This window comes from Macrobrachium nipponense, chromosome 41, assembly GCF_015104395.2.
Source record: "Macrobrachium nipponense isolate FS-2020 chromosome 41, ASM1510439v2, whole genome shotgun sequence".
NCBI lineage: Eukaryota > Metazoa > Arthropoda > Malacostraca > Decapoda > Palaemonidae > Macrobrachium > Macrobrachium nipponense.
This window is the reverse complement of record NC_061102.1, coordinates 48,768,871-48,787,603: the sequence shown is the minus strand read 5'-3', so window position 1 is coordinate 48,787,603 and position 18,733 is coordinate 48,768,871. Positions and strand designations below refer to the sequence as shown.

The 18,733-nt window shown below is 39.0% G+C and overlaps 1 protein-coding gene across 2 annotated transcripts in view; it reads left to right on the top strand.

Moving 5' to 3' along the window:
• LOC135212747 (glycine receptor subunit alpha-4-like) overlaps positions 1–18,733 on the top strand; it is a 114,405-nt gene that overhangs the window by 92,461 nt on the left and 3,211 nt on the right. The window contains exons 4-9 of one of the 2 annotated variants that reach the window (XM_064246474.1): positions 5,009–5,076; positions 5,388–5,611; positions 6,493–6,575; positions 7,476–7,607; positions 16,083–16,298; positions 18,047–18,342. In XM_064246474.1, the coding sequence (XP_064102544.1) occupies positions 5,009–5,076; positions 5,388–5,611; positions 6,493–6,575; positions 7,476–7,607; positions 16,083–16,298; positions 18,047–18,342 (1,019 nt within the window). The remainder of the gene's footprint in view (positions 1–5,008; positions 5,077–5,387; positions 5,612–6,492; positions 6,576–7,475; positions 7,608–16,082; positions 16,299–18,046; positions 18,343–18,733) is intronic. The other variant, XM_064246475.1, reaches the window with a different exon arrangement.

Genomic DNA, 18,733 nt, shown 5'->3' with positions numbered 1-18,733 from the left:
TTACATATCTTCCATCGTCGTAATTATGGTTAATAGAAATGATGTGTTTTAAACATATATGCCGTGGTCGTAATTATGGTTGATAGAATGATGAGTTTTACATATCTTCCGTCATCGTAATTATGGTTGATAGAGTGATGCGCTTTACATCTCTGCCGTGGTCGTAATTATGGTTGACAGAGTGCGTGATCGTAATTATGGTTGACAGAATGCGTGGTCGTAATTATGGTTGACAGAGTGATGAGTTTTTCATCTCTGCCGTGGTCGTAATTATGGTTAACAGAGTGATGTGTTTTACACATCTGCCATGGTCGTAATTATGGTTGACAGCGTGATTTTTTTTTGGTTTTTGACATATCTGCCGTGGTCGTAATTATGGTTGACAGAGTGATGTGTTTTACATATCTGTCGTGGTCGTAATTATGGTTGATAGAGTGATGTGTTTTACATCTCTGCCATGGTCGTAATTAATGGTTGACAGAGTGCGTGGTCGTACTTATGGTTGATAGAGTTATGTGTTTTACATCTCTGGCGTGGTCGTATTATGGTTGACAGGAGTGCGTGGTCGTAATTATAGGTTGACAAGTGATGTGTTTTAACATCTCTGCCGTGGTCATAATTAATGGTTGACAGAGTGCGTGGTCGTAATTATGGTTGATAGACTGATGTGTTTACATATCTGCCGTGGTCCGTATTATGGTTTACAGAGTGATGTGTTTTACATCTCAGCCATGGTCGTAATTATGGTTGACAAAGTGATGTGTTTTACATCTCTGCTGTGGTCGTAATTATGGTTGACAGAGTGGGTGGTCGTAATTATGGTTGATAGAGTGATGTGTTTTCCATATCTTCCGTCGTCGTAATTATGGTTGACAAACTGGTGTGTTTTACATAGAATGATGTGTTTTACATATCTTCCGTCGTCGTAATTATGGTTGATAGAATGATGTGCTTTACATATCTGCCGTGGTCGTAATTATGGTTGATAGAATTATGTGTTTTACATATCTTCCGTCATCAAGTAATTATGGTTGATAGAGTGATGCGTTTTACATATCTGCCGTGGTCGTAATTATGGTTGACAGAGTGCGTGGTCGTAATTATGGTTGATAGAGTGATGTGTTTTACATCTCTGCCATGGTCATAATTATGGTTGACAGAGTGATGTGTTTTACATATCTGCCATTGTCGTAATTATGGTTGACAGAGTGCGTGGTCGTAATTATGGTTGATAGAGTGACGTGTTTTACATCTCTGACGTGGCCGGTCGTAATTATGGTTGAAAGAGTGACGTGTTTTTACATCTCTGCCAGGTAGAAAATTATGGTTAACTAGACTGATTGTGTTTTCATCTCTGCAGTGGTCGTAATTATGGTTGACAGTGTGATGTGTTTTACATCTCTGCCGTGGTTGTAATTATGGTTGATAAAGTGATGTGTTTTACATCTCTGCCGTGGTCATAATTATGGTTGACAGAGTGATGTGTTTTACATAGAGTGATGTGTTTTACATCTCTGCCGTGGTCATAGTTATGGTTGTGATTTATGTGTTTACATCCCTGCCGTGGTTATTATTATGGTTGGGCAGAGTGATGTGTTTTACATCTCTGCCGTGGTTGTAATTATGATTGACAGATTTATGTGTTTTACATATCTGCCGTGGTCATAGTTATGGTTGACAGAGTGATGTGTTTTACATCCCTGCCGTGGTCGTAATTATGGTTAACAGAGTGATGTGTTTTACACATCTGCCATGGTCGTAATTATGGTTGACAGCGTGATTTGTTTTGCATATCTGCCGTGGTCGTAATTATGGTTGACAGAGTGATGTGTTTTACATATCTGTCGTGGTCGTAATTATGGTTGATAGAGTGATGTGTTTTACATCTCTGCCGTGGTCGTAATTATGGTTGACAGAGTGATGTTTTTGACATATTTGCCATTTTGGACTGAAGATGAACCCAGGGAAGGGTTCGAAAGCTTTTTGTAAAGTCTTCAAAATTATACACGGACTTTTTACACTTTGTATTATTGTGGACCCTTTAGAACATTATATATACTCTCGTGATAGCGAGTTTTTCCCTACTACAAGTATTTGCCATTGTCGTAATTATGGTTGACAGAGTGAGTGGTTGTAATTATGGTTGATATAGTGATGTGTTTTACATATCTTCCGTTGTCAAAATTATGGTTGATAGAATTATGTGTTTTACTTATCTGCCGTCGTCGTAACTATGGTTGATAGAATTATGTGTTTTACATATCTTCCATCGTCGTAATTATGGTTAATAGAATGATGTGTTTTACATATATGCCGTGGTCGTAATTATGGTTGATAGAATGATGAGTTTTACATATCTTCCGTCATCGTAATTATGGTTGATAGAGTGATGCGTTTTACATCTCTGCCGTGGTCGTAATTATGGTTGACAGAGTGCGTGATCGTAATTATGGTTGACAGAATGCGTGGTCGTAATTATGGTTGACAGAGTGATGAGTTTTTCATCTCTGCCGTGGTCGTAATTATGGTTAACAGAGTGATGTGTTTTACACATCTGCCATGGTCGTAATTATGGTTGACAGCGTGATTTGTTTTACATATCTGCCGTGGTCGTAATTATGGTTGACAGAGTGATGTGTTTTACATATCTGTCGTGGTCGTAATTATGGTTGATAGAGTGATGTGTTTTACATCTCTGCCATGGTCGTAATTATGGTTGACAGAGTGATGTGTTTTACATATTTGCCATTGTCGTAATTATGGTTGACAGAGTGGGTGGTCGTAATTATGGTTAATAGAGTGATGTGTTTTACATATCTTCCGTCGTCGTAATTATGGTTGATAGAATGATGTGTTTTACATATCTTCCATCATCGTAATTATGGTTGATAGAGTGATGCGTTTTACATCTCTGCCGTGGTCGTAATTATGGTTGACAGAGTGCATGGTCGTAATTATGGTTGATAGAGTCATGTGTTTTACATTTCTGCTGTGGTCGTAATTATGGTTGACAGAGGGATGCGTTTTACATATCTGCCATTGTCGTAATTATGGTTGACAGAGTGACGTGTTTTACATCTCTGCCATGGTCGTAATTATGGTTGACAGAGTGCGTGGTCGTAATTATGGTTGACAGAGTGATGTGTTTTTTACATCTCTCCTTGCTGCCGGTGGTCGTTAATTATGGTTGACAGCGTGACGTGTTTTATTACATGCTGGTCGTAATTATGGTTTGACAAGAGTGCGTGGTCGTAATTATGGTTGACGAGTGCGTGTTTTTCCGTAATTTTATGGTTGACAGAGTGCTTGGTCGTAATTAATGGTTGACAGAGTGCAGTGGTCGTAATTATGGTTGACAGAGTGATGTGTTTTACATCTCTGACGTGGTCGTAATTATGGTTAATTGACCGATGCCCATGATCAAGGACACTATTTTCTAATAATTCTCTCACAACATGTTTAGAGTCTGCAAAGGCACGCATAGCTTTGCCAACGTTAAAACTGTATAAATGCGTCTCAGTTTTCCATGATATTTGAGTGTTCTTGATTTGGGCAGAAATGAAAATAATGCTCGAGTTTGCAATGAAGATATGAAAACAGGATTAATAAATGCTCTTCGTGTGAAATAGTTTAACACTGATACTTTCATAGTAGTCAAACGATAGAAGTAATTCATTTTTTGTCCTTTCAGTGTCCAAATAGATAACGAATATCTTGGAGTTCATTGTCAGATATCTGTCAAAATGAATAATCACGAATATGTTTGCGTTCTTTGAAAAACTGATTGATAGGTATAGTATTGGGATAATAGTATCAGTGTTTCGCCAATACCTTTGCCCTGTGAAAGTGATGAATGATAAAACATTTCCCTGTTTCAGGTTTTCTCCACATATAGCCACTTCAAACAGGTAACCTGACGAAAGTTAAAGTTATACAAGTCTCTCTCTTTGCAGAAATTTATCCAGGTATTCTTAGTTCCCTTGTTGTTGGGAGATGTGCGAAGCTTTATTCCAACCTTGACTAACTTTATCAGAAAGCGACCCATGCTTAGAACATTAACAAAGCATTTTCGCTTACTTGGGAAGTAAGCCTACAAGCTATTTTGTTGTTGTTGTTCTTGTTGCAGGGTAAGTAATCCTAAAAAGGTCTGAAAAAGGTGTTTCACACCGAGTTAAAGATACAGGAATGTTAGGACAGGATATTTATGATTTATTTATTAGAATGAAAATGTATATTAAAATAAATAATGTGCACGTTAAATAGTACAGAAAAATGATTATTTCTAATAAAATATGGCGTATTTATTTACTTTTCCGATGGTTAAACAAGGCTCTATTTGACCATAGATTTTAATATGCGCCCCGAGTAAGCTGGAGGCTAGGATCCCACCTTGTTGTAAATTCATAAATGGGAATTTGACAAGCAATTAATTAGTCTGAGCATAGACGAGATCACCATGAATAGCAAACACCTGGTTTATAAACCAACGGTAGATATGGGTCTGTATTGAAGGAATGAAATTTCAAACGAGTGACATAACAAAGGAGTGATATGAATATTTAATAAAGGAGTGGCTTAATGATGAGGTGATAAAAAGTAACCAAAAGATTATAAAAATTGTTAAGAATTTATTTAAAACATCTAGAACCACTGAATTGTTAACTTATGTTAAACAATGTTTGGATGGGTGTCATTCCTTACAAATTTATGTATGAGGTTTCACTCCTGTGAACGGCTCCCGAAGGTACTGGTAAGCAGTAGCTGGCAAATGAGGTTGCAGGTCACAGCTTGTCATCAGTCATCCGAACCAAGGTCATATTGCACAGTCGACGACGAGTTCTGAGTCGCTGACGAGGTCCGAGTCGCTGACGACTTGACCTTGTAATTCTTGGGCCTTGAATCTAAGAATTGCCTTCTGTGTCTTTCTTTACAAGGGTTCCAAAGGTATAAGCAAACCAACCAATTAATCGTGGTCTCAGACGATCAATTTCCACATCTTTCTTTTCAGGGATCCCAACCCGTGTTCAAATAGAGATGTACATCAGGAGTTTTGGATCTGTGAATCCTATTCAGATGGTGAGTTTATAAATGAACTTTTTTGTTTTCTCTCTCCTCTTGTTTTCCTCTTTACGCCTTGCAAATCTGTACGTCAATAGACTTAGTAGACTATGATTTGGAATAATTATGAGCAACATATGTCGAATTGATTTCTCTTCACCTCATTTCTTCGTCAGCTTATGTGACCTAAACAAATTTGAAGAGACGCCAAAATTAGTTTTAATGCACTCAAGATTTTTGTAGTGCAACAAAATCTGAGATCCTTACTTATTTAGCAAAGAATTCATTTGTGTGGTGAAATGTATTGTTCTTACTCTGTTCGATTACAGGAATACACAGTCGACCTTTACCTCCACCAGCGCTGGTTAGAAGTGCGCTTCCTCAACAACACACTGACGCGTCCCCTTGACCTCAGTGACCCCATCCTGGTCAAAATGCTGTGGAAACCCGAGGTCTATTTCCCCAACGCCAAGGACTCCGATTTCCAGTATGTCACTGTCCCCAACGTCATGTTGAGGATTCACCCCGATGGCTCGATTCTGTACATACTGAGGTAATGCATTATTCCCTACCAAAATTGATGGTGCAGTCCTTGTCATGTAAAGGTCTTTATAAATTGGCATCAGTTACCATTGACTCCTGCCCCAAATATCCCAAATATGAAGAGAAACACTGGGTGAAGGATTTTATCTTGAAATATATGCACACGTGGTTTTATTGCTATCTGTCTTAGTGATTTGCTTAAAAGTTGTCTTCATAAGATGCAGCTAATATTTTTACGGGGCTCAAGGTAAATATACGAATAAATACGTTGTAAGCTTTCTTATTTAAAATACACACACACATGTATGTATGTATGTATGTATGTATGTATGTATACACGTATATTTACTTGGAGGTATTGCCATTTGATGTCTTTCATTGAAAATATATATCCCGTAGGGTGGTAGTCCATCAGTGCACCTCACATGGTGCACTGCAGGCATTAGTTGAGGTTCTTAACAGTGTCCCTTCGGCCCCTAGCTGCAACCCCTTTCATTCCTCTTACTGTACCTCCGTTCATATTCTCTTTCTTCCATCTGACTTTCCCCCCCCCTCTCTAGCGATTACTTCATAGTGCAGCTGCTTTGAGGTTACGCCTTTCAAACCTTCTTGCTGTCAATTTCCGTCTGAATTCTATATTTAATTCAGTTCTAAACAGAAAATGCTGTTGGGTCTGAAGAAATAGCATCATATACAAGATTACACGAGATGAAAAGCATCACTTATTGACAGCAAATTCATAAATGTTGGTAGACTATAATTTTTGAAGAAGTATTTCTTTATTGTCACAGCAAAATCATAAATATTGGTATACTATCATTTTTGAAAAAAGGAAGAGCAAGTATTCCTAAATTGCAATTTCTTAACATCTCCCGGTTTTTCTATTTACAGATTAAAACTGACGTTCTCGTGCATGATGGACCTGTCTCATTACCCGCTGGATAAACAAACTTGCTACATACAATTGGCCAGCTGTAGGTATTCAGCTCATGAGTCCACTTACCTTGCTAATGATCCTAATTGGTAGAGTTAATGAGGAAAGTCTTTATGGAGATCTTGAAGAGTTTCTGTTTTCAGAGTAGCGCATTTGTGAAACGTTTTTAAGTGTTAGGGTTACTTATGTCTTTAAGTATAAATTTCAACTGCTGAAAAGCTTGAACTTGAAAGAGTTACATGCAACCAGTGTGAAAAGTTTAAACCGGAGTTGGAGTTGTAATTGCAATTTAATTCTGTAATTAATTACAGAATTTCTTGTAACTGTAATTGAAATTATCTTAATAATGAACGTTATGTTTGTCCGTCCGTCTGTCATTCAGTCACGGCCTAACGGCTGGTCCGATGGGCATGAAACTTGGCAGGGTTATAGTGGGGACCCCTGAGATGGTTTATAATGGGGTTTCATCCTACCGGCCCCCCGCCCCCCGTAATGGGCGATATGTCTGCGTCCCTTTCAAGGGACGGGTGGAAACCCGCCCGCAGATCGAATAACCAGCTAGTAGTAAGTAACTGTAATTTAATAAATTACAGGATGGTGTAATTTGTAATGAAATTGAATTGGTAAAGGTCGGGCTCCATTGGGAGTGTTTGGTTGCTTATAACACTTAGATTTGCTGGTAATTGCTAGTTCCAAATGCGATTATAATAGTAATAGGAATTTACACTTTTTTTTGAAAGTCACTGCACTTGTAATTGTAATTTATTTCTTCAAGTGTAATTACTCCAACCCTTAAACACAGAGCAAAGAGCTTTGAAAAGATAGCAAACAAATTTTATCTATAGCAGATGAATGTCGTTGTGTATACATGCGGTGTATAGTGAAAAAGTTATTTTTGAACAGAAATATTTTATCGTGGTGTATCTTCATTCATTGGCAGTTGTGAAAACAACAAGAGAGCTGGAGCTGGAGTGGTACGAGGACCCCCTGAAGATGTACAAGAACCTGAAGCTTCCTCAGTTTCAAATCAAAGGTCTGCGAGCGGAGACGTGCACGCAGTCCTTCCATATAGGTATGTGCTCCTACTTATTATAGATAGGCGGTTGTCTGGTTGGAGTATACATAGAAAGGCGGTTGTCTAGTTGGAATGTATTCTTTTGTAGAAATAGTTGGGGTGGGAATATGGACGAGTGCACCTCAGGGCCAGTTTTAATCCTACATGACCGTTTGAAGCCCTTTCTGTATTCTGGGAGGAATCAATGAAGAATGAGGGAGTATCGTTCTTCACATTATTATGCATAATCCTATATTGACAGGAAATTTTAACTTGGAAAATCATTTTCATATTAGACATACAAAAAAATCGTCTCGATTTCTTTAATTTTCTAATTGGGGACCGCAATTCCTAGTACTGGACTTCCGAGTGCTACATCCAGCCTCTCCGTTGTGTAATCAACCATTGGCAAGTCAAGGCTGATATGAAACACTGGCATCTGAAACAGAGGTCTGAAGTTTTAGCGAAAAATACAGTTTACGTGACTGATAGGAACCATTGTATTCGGTGTAGAATAAGGTTGGAGGAGGACTTACGCGGAGGGAAATTGTCGCACTGATAGAGGCGGGATTGCAAAGGGAGATGTTCCTCACCTTCTTCCAGGGATGTCTCTGCTTTCTTTGTTCCCCGCGTCGGTCCCTTTAAGCCCTCGTATCCTAATTGCTTCCCATTTTCTATACAGCGCGCGCTTCCTATTTTCTATTGATGCACGTTCTTTGTGATTCGCCGTCACCTCGCGGTCGGATCAAAAGGCCACGTGATATATTTGGCCTGCACTTTCTCTTCCTAAATCCCCAACGCGGTAGCCAAGGCCAAGGTTAATCCCCAACGGCTTGTGTCTCTGAAGCAAATATTCTCAGAGCAGTCACAGGTCAAAAAGAGAAAGAGAGAGAGAGTGAGTGAGTGAGTGAGTGTGCAATAAAGGATTTAGGGAGAGGCCAAGAGTTTCCATGCTCTTCTTGGTCAGTCAGTACTAAGTGAGAACATGTTTTATTTTCTTTTTTAAAATTCTATAAAGCTTTGGAAGGCGGGTTGCTTGGAAGGATATAGAAATATATATATATATATATATATATATATATATATATATATATATATATATATATATATATATATATATATATATATATATTATATATATATATATATATCATATATATATATATATATATATACTATATATAAGGTGTTTCGCATTGTGTTAAAGACCCAGGAATTTTAGGATAGGATATTTATGATTTATTTATTACAATGAAAATGTAAAAAGTAAGTAATGCGCATGTTAAACAGAACAGAGCAATTATATCCCATAAAATATAGCATATGTATTTTCATTTTCGTTGGCGAAACAAGGCTATTTGACGGTAGACTTTTGCACGTTTTAATGTTGGCAGTTAGGAATATGACGTTTCCAACTTGTGCGTGACGGGAAAATCTTGCACGCTTCCCGACTAAGCTGGAGGTCGCATCACGCCTTGTTCAGCCCGCGCAAACTGCGAATGGGTACGGTGTCGGACTGGAGAGAGAGCAACAGAAGGACACAGCTGCTTGAATGGCATGGACAGCTTGGTGTTGGCCTGCCACCTCGTTGGCCGCGAGTTCGATTCTCAAGCATTCCACTGAGGCGTCAGAGATGTGTATTCCTGGTGGTAGAAGTTCACTCTTGACGTGGCTTCGGAAGTCACGTAAAGCCGTTGGTCCCGTTGCTGAATAAACACTGGTTTCCATGCGACGTAAAAAACGCCATACTCAAAAAAAAAACCGAAGGACCCCATATAGGGCCAGGAAATCATCCCTGAAGACTCTCTTGGACCAGGAAGGTTCTTCTACCTCTGTGGTGACACTCTAGCAAAAGAGGAAAAAGGCGTTTGATGGAGAGAGAGAGAGAGAGAGCCTCTCATTCAGACGTCGTCCAGTAAAAGATCTCGCTTCGAAAAGATGCAATCTTACGAAGCTCGATGAAAGGGGATGGCGAATAAAACACACACAATGGAGTTATTATATCCCGATGAAAGAAAGGTGTGGAGGGAGACAATAATAAGAGAGCACACGGGAACTGAAGATGAACAGCATCCAGAAAAATCAAGAAGAGGAAGAAGACGAAGAAGAAGAAGAAGAAGGAGCAATAGATCACGTTAGAAATGACGAGATGAAAAATAAGAAATAAAACTGCTCTTCGGAGAAAGAAAGGGCTGCCTAGGTAGGCGAACTTCGATTATTGAATGTATACGACAGTTCTGCCAGATGGTGTCATAAGTCCCTCTTACGACACATTTTATGAATATGTGCTTGAAATGAGCAGCGGAGGACAGAAAAAGAGGAAAAAAAGATGAGGAAAGATGATGGACTCCTCATAGGTTTAATCCATGAAGGAGATCGAACGAGAGCCAGCAAAGAGAGGTGTGCTATTCCAAGATGAATAAATGATGTCCATTCAGCAAAGAACAAGGCGCTGACATTGGCAGGGGATGTGTGACGTAGTATGTCTCGCGTTCCTTTGTTTGGTAAGGTATTCACTGTCACATTTCCACCTGGGTATTTAGTTTTCGATTTCATTTCTAATGTTGTAAAAATAGAATATTGGTGGTATTAAACTCTCGAGCAATCCTGCCAGTTCTCAAAGAACTAAGTGGAATTGTTTCGTTTCAGTTTTTTGTTCATTTCGATATAAATCTTCTTTGCAGCTGATCCCCTGAGAAAACAAAAAATAAATCGATGATCAACACCACTTCATGATGGAACAGACGGACCCTCCTCTCTCTCTCCTCTCTCTCTCTCTCTCTCTCTCTCCTCTCTCTCTCTCACACACACACACACAGATAGTTTGACTTCAATTACATTGGGCTAAATTACCCAAAAAGGCCATGGTATTGTATTGGGAACCTATTGCCTACATTTTATTTAGCTGTAATCTGGAATAAGGCCCAGAAATTTATCATGTTCATGAATTCAAACTCTGAATTTCATTGGGTATTCCATATGAATTCTTTTCTTATAACCTGAATTACTATATAGATGTAAACAACATTATTGTTACTACGTACCTACACTAATGTCTGACGCCAATGTGCGCAATAGATTTATTAAAACAAAATCTCTCTCTCTCTCTCTCTCTCTCTCTCTCTCTCTCTCTCTCTCTCTCTCTCTCTCTCTCTCTCTCTCTCAGAAGACAGACTCCACACTGATACTTCGTCCTCACAGCAGGATTCGTCTAAGGACAGGATAAAAGAGAAATTATATACTAATATATTATTTTGATGACACATGTCTACCATTTCCATATAGTTAACCTCGTTCTTTTTATTATTCGAATTCCAAAACAGATCATGTTTAGAAACTGCTTGTTAGTATATTTTTAAACTTTGGTTATTGTGCTTGTTCTCCCGTTCTCCTTTTTCGTTTAATGATCTTACACTAAGCAATAATTAATGGCACTAAAGATATGCCTTTTATGTAGTCTTTGCGTAGTGAAATGCGCCAATCACAAAAGACAATTGTAAACAAAAGTATTATATGTTATATTCCTCTCATTATATAGGCGAAAGAGCTTATTTTTGTTAGCAGCTCCAAAGATTACTATATTATAAGCTCGAAAGCGATGCGATTCGTATTTACGAAAGTGTCGATCTACCAGCAGTCTTTTTTTTCTCTCCTTTCTTTCGTGAAGAGAAGTTTCTTCCAGTTGAACATTGAAGGTTAAGCAATTATTTCTAAAAGTAGTTGGACAAGAGAATGAAACGTCTCCCTGTATCAAACGTTCATATTAAAAATAAAATCAAATATGAATTCCCTTTTCCAAGATGAGATTTAATCCTTTTAAAACTGTTTTGTAGAAGAAAAAATATGCCTACTTTTTAATTTCATTTCGGTCGCCCGGGAAACGTTCCATCTATCATCTATCCTTGGTCGCTGCTAATTATTACTTCTGACGGATATTCCGCATCAAAAGAGCCACTCTCAGTTTTAAGGATATGTTGGCGGATTTGTCTTATTTTCTCATTCCAGAATATGCAATTGTTTGAATGATTTTTTTTGTGTACAAAATATTTTCTTTCCATTTACGTACCTTTTCATCTTTTTTTATGTCATTAATGAGGTATTTCTCCCCGTTTTGATGTTAACATTGAAGTTTTATTTTCAATGAAGCTCATAGACTGGTAACTTTTACCCTTCAACATTCGTATCTTTTGTCTTATATCAGACATCCATTTTTAATTCGCATCATGTTTTTGTAAAGGCAACGCTGTCAATCTCAGGAAAGGGGATTTGTAAAATAATGACTGTTGATACCAAGAAATGGTTTGGTAGGATTCGGTGATTTTCTCTGTGGCATTAGTTTTATATGTTGATATCGTAAATGAAGGGACTTCCTTTTCATGGAGCATTAATATTTGTAAGATAGAGTTCACTGACTTATACTCTGTTTTTTTCCATCTGTCCATCCGCCTGTGGTGCTTGTGCATGGTAACACTGCGTCCCGGGCTTTAAATAATATCCTATTTCGAACATTAACGGTGTAATTCGCATACAGTAAATTATTAAAACACTTTATTTACCTAAAACTAACACATAGCGTAGCTATTTAAAGCCCGGGACGCAGTGTTACCATGCGAAAACACCACAGGCAGATAGACAGATGGAAAAAACAGAGTATAGTTTACAAGGTTTCCATGACGGACGTTCATCTATACAGAGACCTTCCCGTTGGGGGCTAGTGCCGTCAGTGCACCCTCGTGCGGTGAACTGTAGGCATTACTTAAGGTTTTTTGCAGCGTGCCTTCCTTAGGCCCCTAGCTGCAACCCCTTTCATTACTTTTACTGTACCTCCTTTCATATTCTCTTTCTCCCGTCTTACTTTCCACCCTCTCTTAACAATGATTCATAGAGCAACTGCTTTGAGGTTTTCCTCTCGTCACAACACACCTTTCAAATCTTTTACTCGCAATTTCCGTTTCAGCGCTGAATGACCTCATAGGTCCCAGAGTGCTTGGCCTGTGGCCTAAATACCATGTTCAATGTTCTGTACAGGGACCTCTTTCGTCATTTCTTTCCCTGAGTCTTGTATCCCTGTTTTCCAAAAGATGAGAGAGAGAGTCTCGTTTTCTTTGGAGTCGGAACCAATGGGCGCCTTTATAGACACTTGTCTTTCTTCTTCTTCTTTCGTTTTAAGTGAATTGTATCTGATTCATTTCAGTGGATGCGTAGGTACCTGGAGCCGTTGGAAAGGTCAAGTCAGCCCTCCTCACCTGCTTCAAATTTTGTTTAGCTGCTCTCTCAAGAAGGCAGTTCATTTGAAGACAGGCAGATAACCAGGTCCCTTCACAAAAATATGCGCATGAGTGTGCTTCCCATGCTTCAGTGTTATTTCGTGAGCCAAAAAAAAAAAAAAAAAAAAAAAAGAAAAAGAAAAAAAAAAAGTAAAATAAAATAATTAAAACACCAGAAGCGCCCCAGTGGCGTGGTTGGTATGGTGATTGCGTCCCACGTCTGTGGTCGCAGAATCAATTCTCGGCCATTCCATTGAGGTGTGAGAGATGTGTACTCTGGTGATAGAAGTTCACTCTCGACGTTTGGTGGGGCGGGGAAGTCCACGTAAAGCCGTTGGTCCCGTTGCCGAATAACCACTGGTTCCATGCAACGTAAAAGCACTATACAAACAAAACAAACAAAAAATACACCAGGAATCATTGTTTTTCATGGCGACTAATCAACTTAAACATAATACGACCTGAACGACTTGAAGGAAGAAAAAGCACGGTCCGTATGACTAGACGTTATTGGCAAAGGAGTGCTTGGCAGTGGTGTACAGCGTCTATCCAAAAGAAACAATGAAAATTGCCTGCGATTAAAGATACTTGCAAACCAGTATTAGATATAACTTGGCAGTGCCTCGCCAAAACAAACGCAAAGGCATGAAAAATAGACACTCTGTTACCTCTAAACAAAACAGCAATCACATGAGTTGAATCAAGGTCGCGCTCTTAATCAAGCAGCGCTATTAATGCAGGCATTTCACAATGGAAGGAAATTACTGGGGTCCGCGAGTGAATAGGCAATTTGAAGAACAATGCAGCTGAATTATGCAGTTTTCATTAGACCCTGGAGGTATCTACAGTACAGTCTTGTATAATTGTTTTAATTGTCCAGACTTGTTACGAGCGAATGAATAGAATCTGTAGACATCTGTACTCGGCTGTGGCAGATTACACTTTCCTTCTAAAACCATAATACCCCGTAAGGGGGATAGTGCCGTCAGTGCACCTCATGCGGTGCACTGCAGGCATTACTCAAGGTCCTTTGCAGCGGGTCTTCCTTAGGCCCCTAGCTGCAACTCCTTTCGTTCCTTTTACTGTACCTCCTTTCATATTCTCTTTCTTCCTTCTTACTTTCCACCCTCTCCTGACAATTTATTCATAGTGCACCTGCTTTAAGGTTTTCCTACTGCGACACCTTTCAAACTTTCTACTGTCAATTTCCGTTTCAGCGCTGAATGACCTCACTGGTCCCACTGCTTGGCCTTTGGCCTAATTTCTATATTCAGTTCAGTTCACTACAACCCTTAAAATGGATACGCTTTGCACATTTGGTTTTGATATAATTGAAACTGACATCTGTTTTCTTAGGGTGATATTCTTAGTTATGTTTCTTTCCACAATATTATTTTAAATAAATCTGCTTTTTAGAAGCGAACGAAAATTGGTAGTTTTATCCGGTGAAGATCTCAAACAAGTATTTATGCTCTCCCGTTCTTATTTAAATTGATTTTCCAGTTAGATCCGGATAAAAAAATTCTCACGATTCAAATGAAATTTGCAATGCGCATCTTTTCGGATTGTCCGAAGATTCCTAATAAATGCTTCTTTCACCATATTATTTTCGCTTACACAGGGAGGAAGCCTACATACTATGTTGTTGTTGTTGTTTTTCTTGTTCTTGTTGGGGTGGGGTGAGGGCGGCCAGGTACGAAAACCATATGAAAAGCCCAAAAAGGTCTGAAAAAGTTGTTTCACGTTGAGTGAAAGATACGGGAATTTCATTATAGGATATTTATGAATTACTCATCGGAATGAAAATTTAAAAATAAGTAATACGCATGTTAAACAATACAGAGCAATATTTCCAATAAAATACAGCGTATTTATTTTAATTTTCGCTGTTGAAACAACACTACTTGCCCGTAGATTTCAGCACGCGCCTCGAGGAAGCTGGAGGTCGGGTCGTGCCTTGTTCTTATATGCCCCATTATTACTTCGTGAAGCTTTGAGCAGTTGGTAGTATCTGTAAAGTTAGTTTCATTTGGCAATGCGATCGAAGTCGTTGTGTCTAAAGCATTATCAGGATATTTTAATATCTCGCCTGTACTCCCAATTACATCTGTTCTAGCCTGAATATACTCAGGACTGCAAGTTCATAATGCCCTTCAAAACCGATTTCATAACCTTGTCGCTTTGACCAGAATATCAATGTACTTAATTGATCTGTGTCAGTATATATTTGAATTGTTAAGGATTCATGATGAATAAATGACTGTGAGCTTTAAAGAAAATGTATTATTCTTTACTTTGTGTTGGTGTTTGAGGGGTTTGTTTTGATTTTTTATTAGTAGCTAGATATTATGAATAAGAATAATTTCCTTTTTATGGACAAAATATTTTATAATGTATTGGTGAGATGAGTTATTGTTATAGATTGAAAACCACGGCTTTGTGCAAACTAAATATAAATGTGGTATTACAACGTATGTAATGTTTTGTCTATAAAGAATAATAATATATGGCAGCTATATTGGTAGGTTTTGTGTATACACCGAATTAAGATAAATTATTACGTCTTTGTATTCGTCAGTTCAAAAAGGTTTTGCTGTAATTTTCAATTACTGAAGTGAATTCAGTAGCATCCAGATTAAGTGGGAAGTGATAAAAAACCTATACTTAGTTTGTTACTATAACATGGTTACAAAAGTAAGAGCGTTATTTTGTTAATTAGCTGAAGCCACATGGAAAGTCCAAAATGAAAAGACAGAGTGCCAAAGAATTTCGTATATTTAACACATCTTCGGGGCACCGAAGATGTGTTAATTACACTGAATTACTTGTTAATCTGTCGTTGCATTTGGAACTTTCCTAGTGGCTTCAGCTAATATACAGGGCGTCCATTAATTCCTAGTACCACTACAAGTATTTATTGCTTGTAATGGTACTGGAACTTTATGGACACCTTGTATATATAATTCACATACATACATACATACATGTATATATGTATGATATATATATATATATATAATATATATATATATGTATATATATATATATGTGTGTGTGTGTGTGTGTGTGTGTGTGTGTGTGTGTGTAATTTTCTTCTCTCTCTTGAGAATGCTTGCCATTGCATTTATTGATATTGATATTCTTTTAGCTAGAGATACAATTTGTATAAGTACATGCATGTAGGCTTGACTGACATTGATTCACCTCCACCCCCAACCCCCGGCAGGCAATTACAGTTGTCTTCAGGCGGCCTTCGAGCTACGTCGGAACGTTGGCTACCATTTGGTGCAGTCGTATCTGCCCACCTCCCTCATCGTGGTCGTCTCTTGGGTCAGCTTCTGGCTGGACGTCGATGCCATCCCGTCAAGAGTGACCCTCGGGGTCACCACTTTCCTGACGGTGTGCTCCGAGTCGACGGCCTTCAGGGACAAGATGCCGATGGGTGAGTCGAGTTCGTGGAAACTCCGTAAAAACGAGATTTAAATATTCTAGGTCACTAAGAACGACCCCGCAAGAGGGTATATGCGTTCTTTGCAGCTTGCCTCCCTCAGGTCCCTAGCTGCAACCCCTTTCGTTCCTTTTGCCGTACCTCCGTTCATATTCTCTCTCTTCCATCTTACTTTCGACCCTCTCCAAACAATTGCTTCATAATCCAACTGCTCTGAGGTTTTCCTCCTGTTACACCTTTCAAACCTTTTACTTGGCCTTTGGCTTAAATTCTATATTCAGTTCCAGTCACGTCACTAAGAAGTGCGTCAGCAATTATTGAATAAGAATTGCCATTCGAAGCAGTGTATATAATTTGCATATCAGAAGTTATCGAGGTAGGCTTGGCTTATCCAGAAATGAAGGATACGTTTCATATCCATGATGGTGTTGGAGCGTTAACCTTTGACATTTTCACGGCTTTTGTAACCTTACGAATCTTAACGAGAATTTTCGCACATAAATCCACATATCCTTAAGGGAATAAACTGCTTCTGAAGTAAATTTGAAGTCAGGGGAGTTGCCAGGGATAAAATTTGATTAAAGTCAAATATGAACAAAGTTTTAGGTTAGGGTGAATATGTCTAGTTAGTGTCGTATGATAATAAGAATAGTGGCAAATATACGAATGAATATGAGAGGGAGAGAGAGAGAGTTACAAGGAGTACAAGGATTAGGCTATCTCAAAGACTTGTTAGTCCATCTTAAGAGGAGACATCGTGTGCTCACTTATCTCTAAGGGCAGGTTTTACTGTTCATTCACGGTGTCCTCCTAATGAATTTGTCTAGCTTTCTTTTGAACTCTTCCACACTGTTGTTGTTTACAACTTCTGGTGGCAGTTTATTCCAGGTGTCACATATCTTGTACGTATATGTAAAGACGTTCCCACAATGGAATGTGCTGTATCTCTTCAGAGAGAGAGAGAGAGAGAGAGAGAGATTGTGTCAGGTATTTGTGAAACACAAACGAGAAGGGCCAGGAAATTAGTGGACTCATGCTGTGGCTGGATGCTGCAGTGAAAAGGTTTAAAAACACAGTAAGTGCCGGAATATTGCATATTCTGGGCCGCAAATGACATGTAACGTTGATTACACTTCCTTTTTTGAGTTTATGAAATGGCGTGGGAACTGGGATTTTTTTTTCTGCGTATGGACTCTCTCTCTCTCTCTCTCTCTCTCTCTCTCTCTCTCTCTCTCTCTCTCTCTCTCTCTCTCTCTCTCTCTCTCTCTCTCTCTCTTTACGAGAACTAGAAATTGGTAGAGGGTAAAATGAAAGACATCCAGATAGAAATAAACAATACTCTCAAGGGGAAAGTAATAAATGTCTGGTTAAAAATCACATAATGGAAACGAAAAACAAAATCTCCAGACGTATCCTAACCATTAAACGAGAATTTAAAACGACAACCTCAAAGGAGAATCAATTAAAACGAGAAGAAAAACCGGGCTCCAAATTAAGTCAAGATCAAAGCGAAGCTGCAACTCGAGCAGTATGCTAGAGCTGGAAAAATAAGAAACGAATGTCAACAAAAATGCAAATTTGAATTTAACGATTCCTATAAATAACACGTGGAGACTTTACTAGAGAAAGATTTTTAACATTAACATTTACAGAGAAACGTGGCATTAGCATTTCGAAATTAAATATCATTTCATGTACAATAAATAAAACGAAAACGATTTTTAAATCCTTTTCTTCCACAGTGTCCTACGTGAAGGCCCTTGACATATGGATGGGCTCCTGCACCGCATTTGTCTTTCTGGCCCTCGTGGAATTCACGGCCGTCACTCACCTGGCCAGGCACCATCGCCGGTTCGTCTTCTGGGACTCGCATCAGGGCCAAAGGGCGTACGTCTACAATCCCTCGAGGGCGAGACAGAGGGAGGCGCAGATGCATTCGAAGAAATCAGATCGGGAGATGTCCTTCCATCCGTCAGCGGCCTCCGGCTCTGACCAGAAGTATACCATGCAGAGGAAATCTCCAATCGCGTGTTTGAACGTAAGTTTTTTCCCCTCTTCTTATTCTGTCACTTTGATATGATTAAATAGCCTGCCGCTAAGGTGTTTAAAAGCTGACTTTCTTTTTTGGAGTTTTGAAGGTGCGTGTCATCTTATTTTTCGTGAGTAGAAGCTGGTTGATGAGGGGGAGAGGGAGGACTGGTGTGGACCTCCAAACCCGTACCACCTAACAGAGACGAAGCAGTCGTTCAGTCAGTTCTGTGTTCGTGCTTTCTAGAATTTTTTTAAAATTCTGATCATTTTGCGCCACTCAGATCGTCTTTAGTTTAGAGCAAGGGTTCTTAACCTTTTGATGACCCCAGACCCCCAATGAATTGCCCAATATGGGTCCATACCCCCCCCCCCCCCTTCGCTCAAGTCCGCTTCAGTCC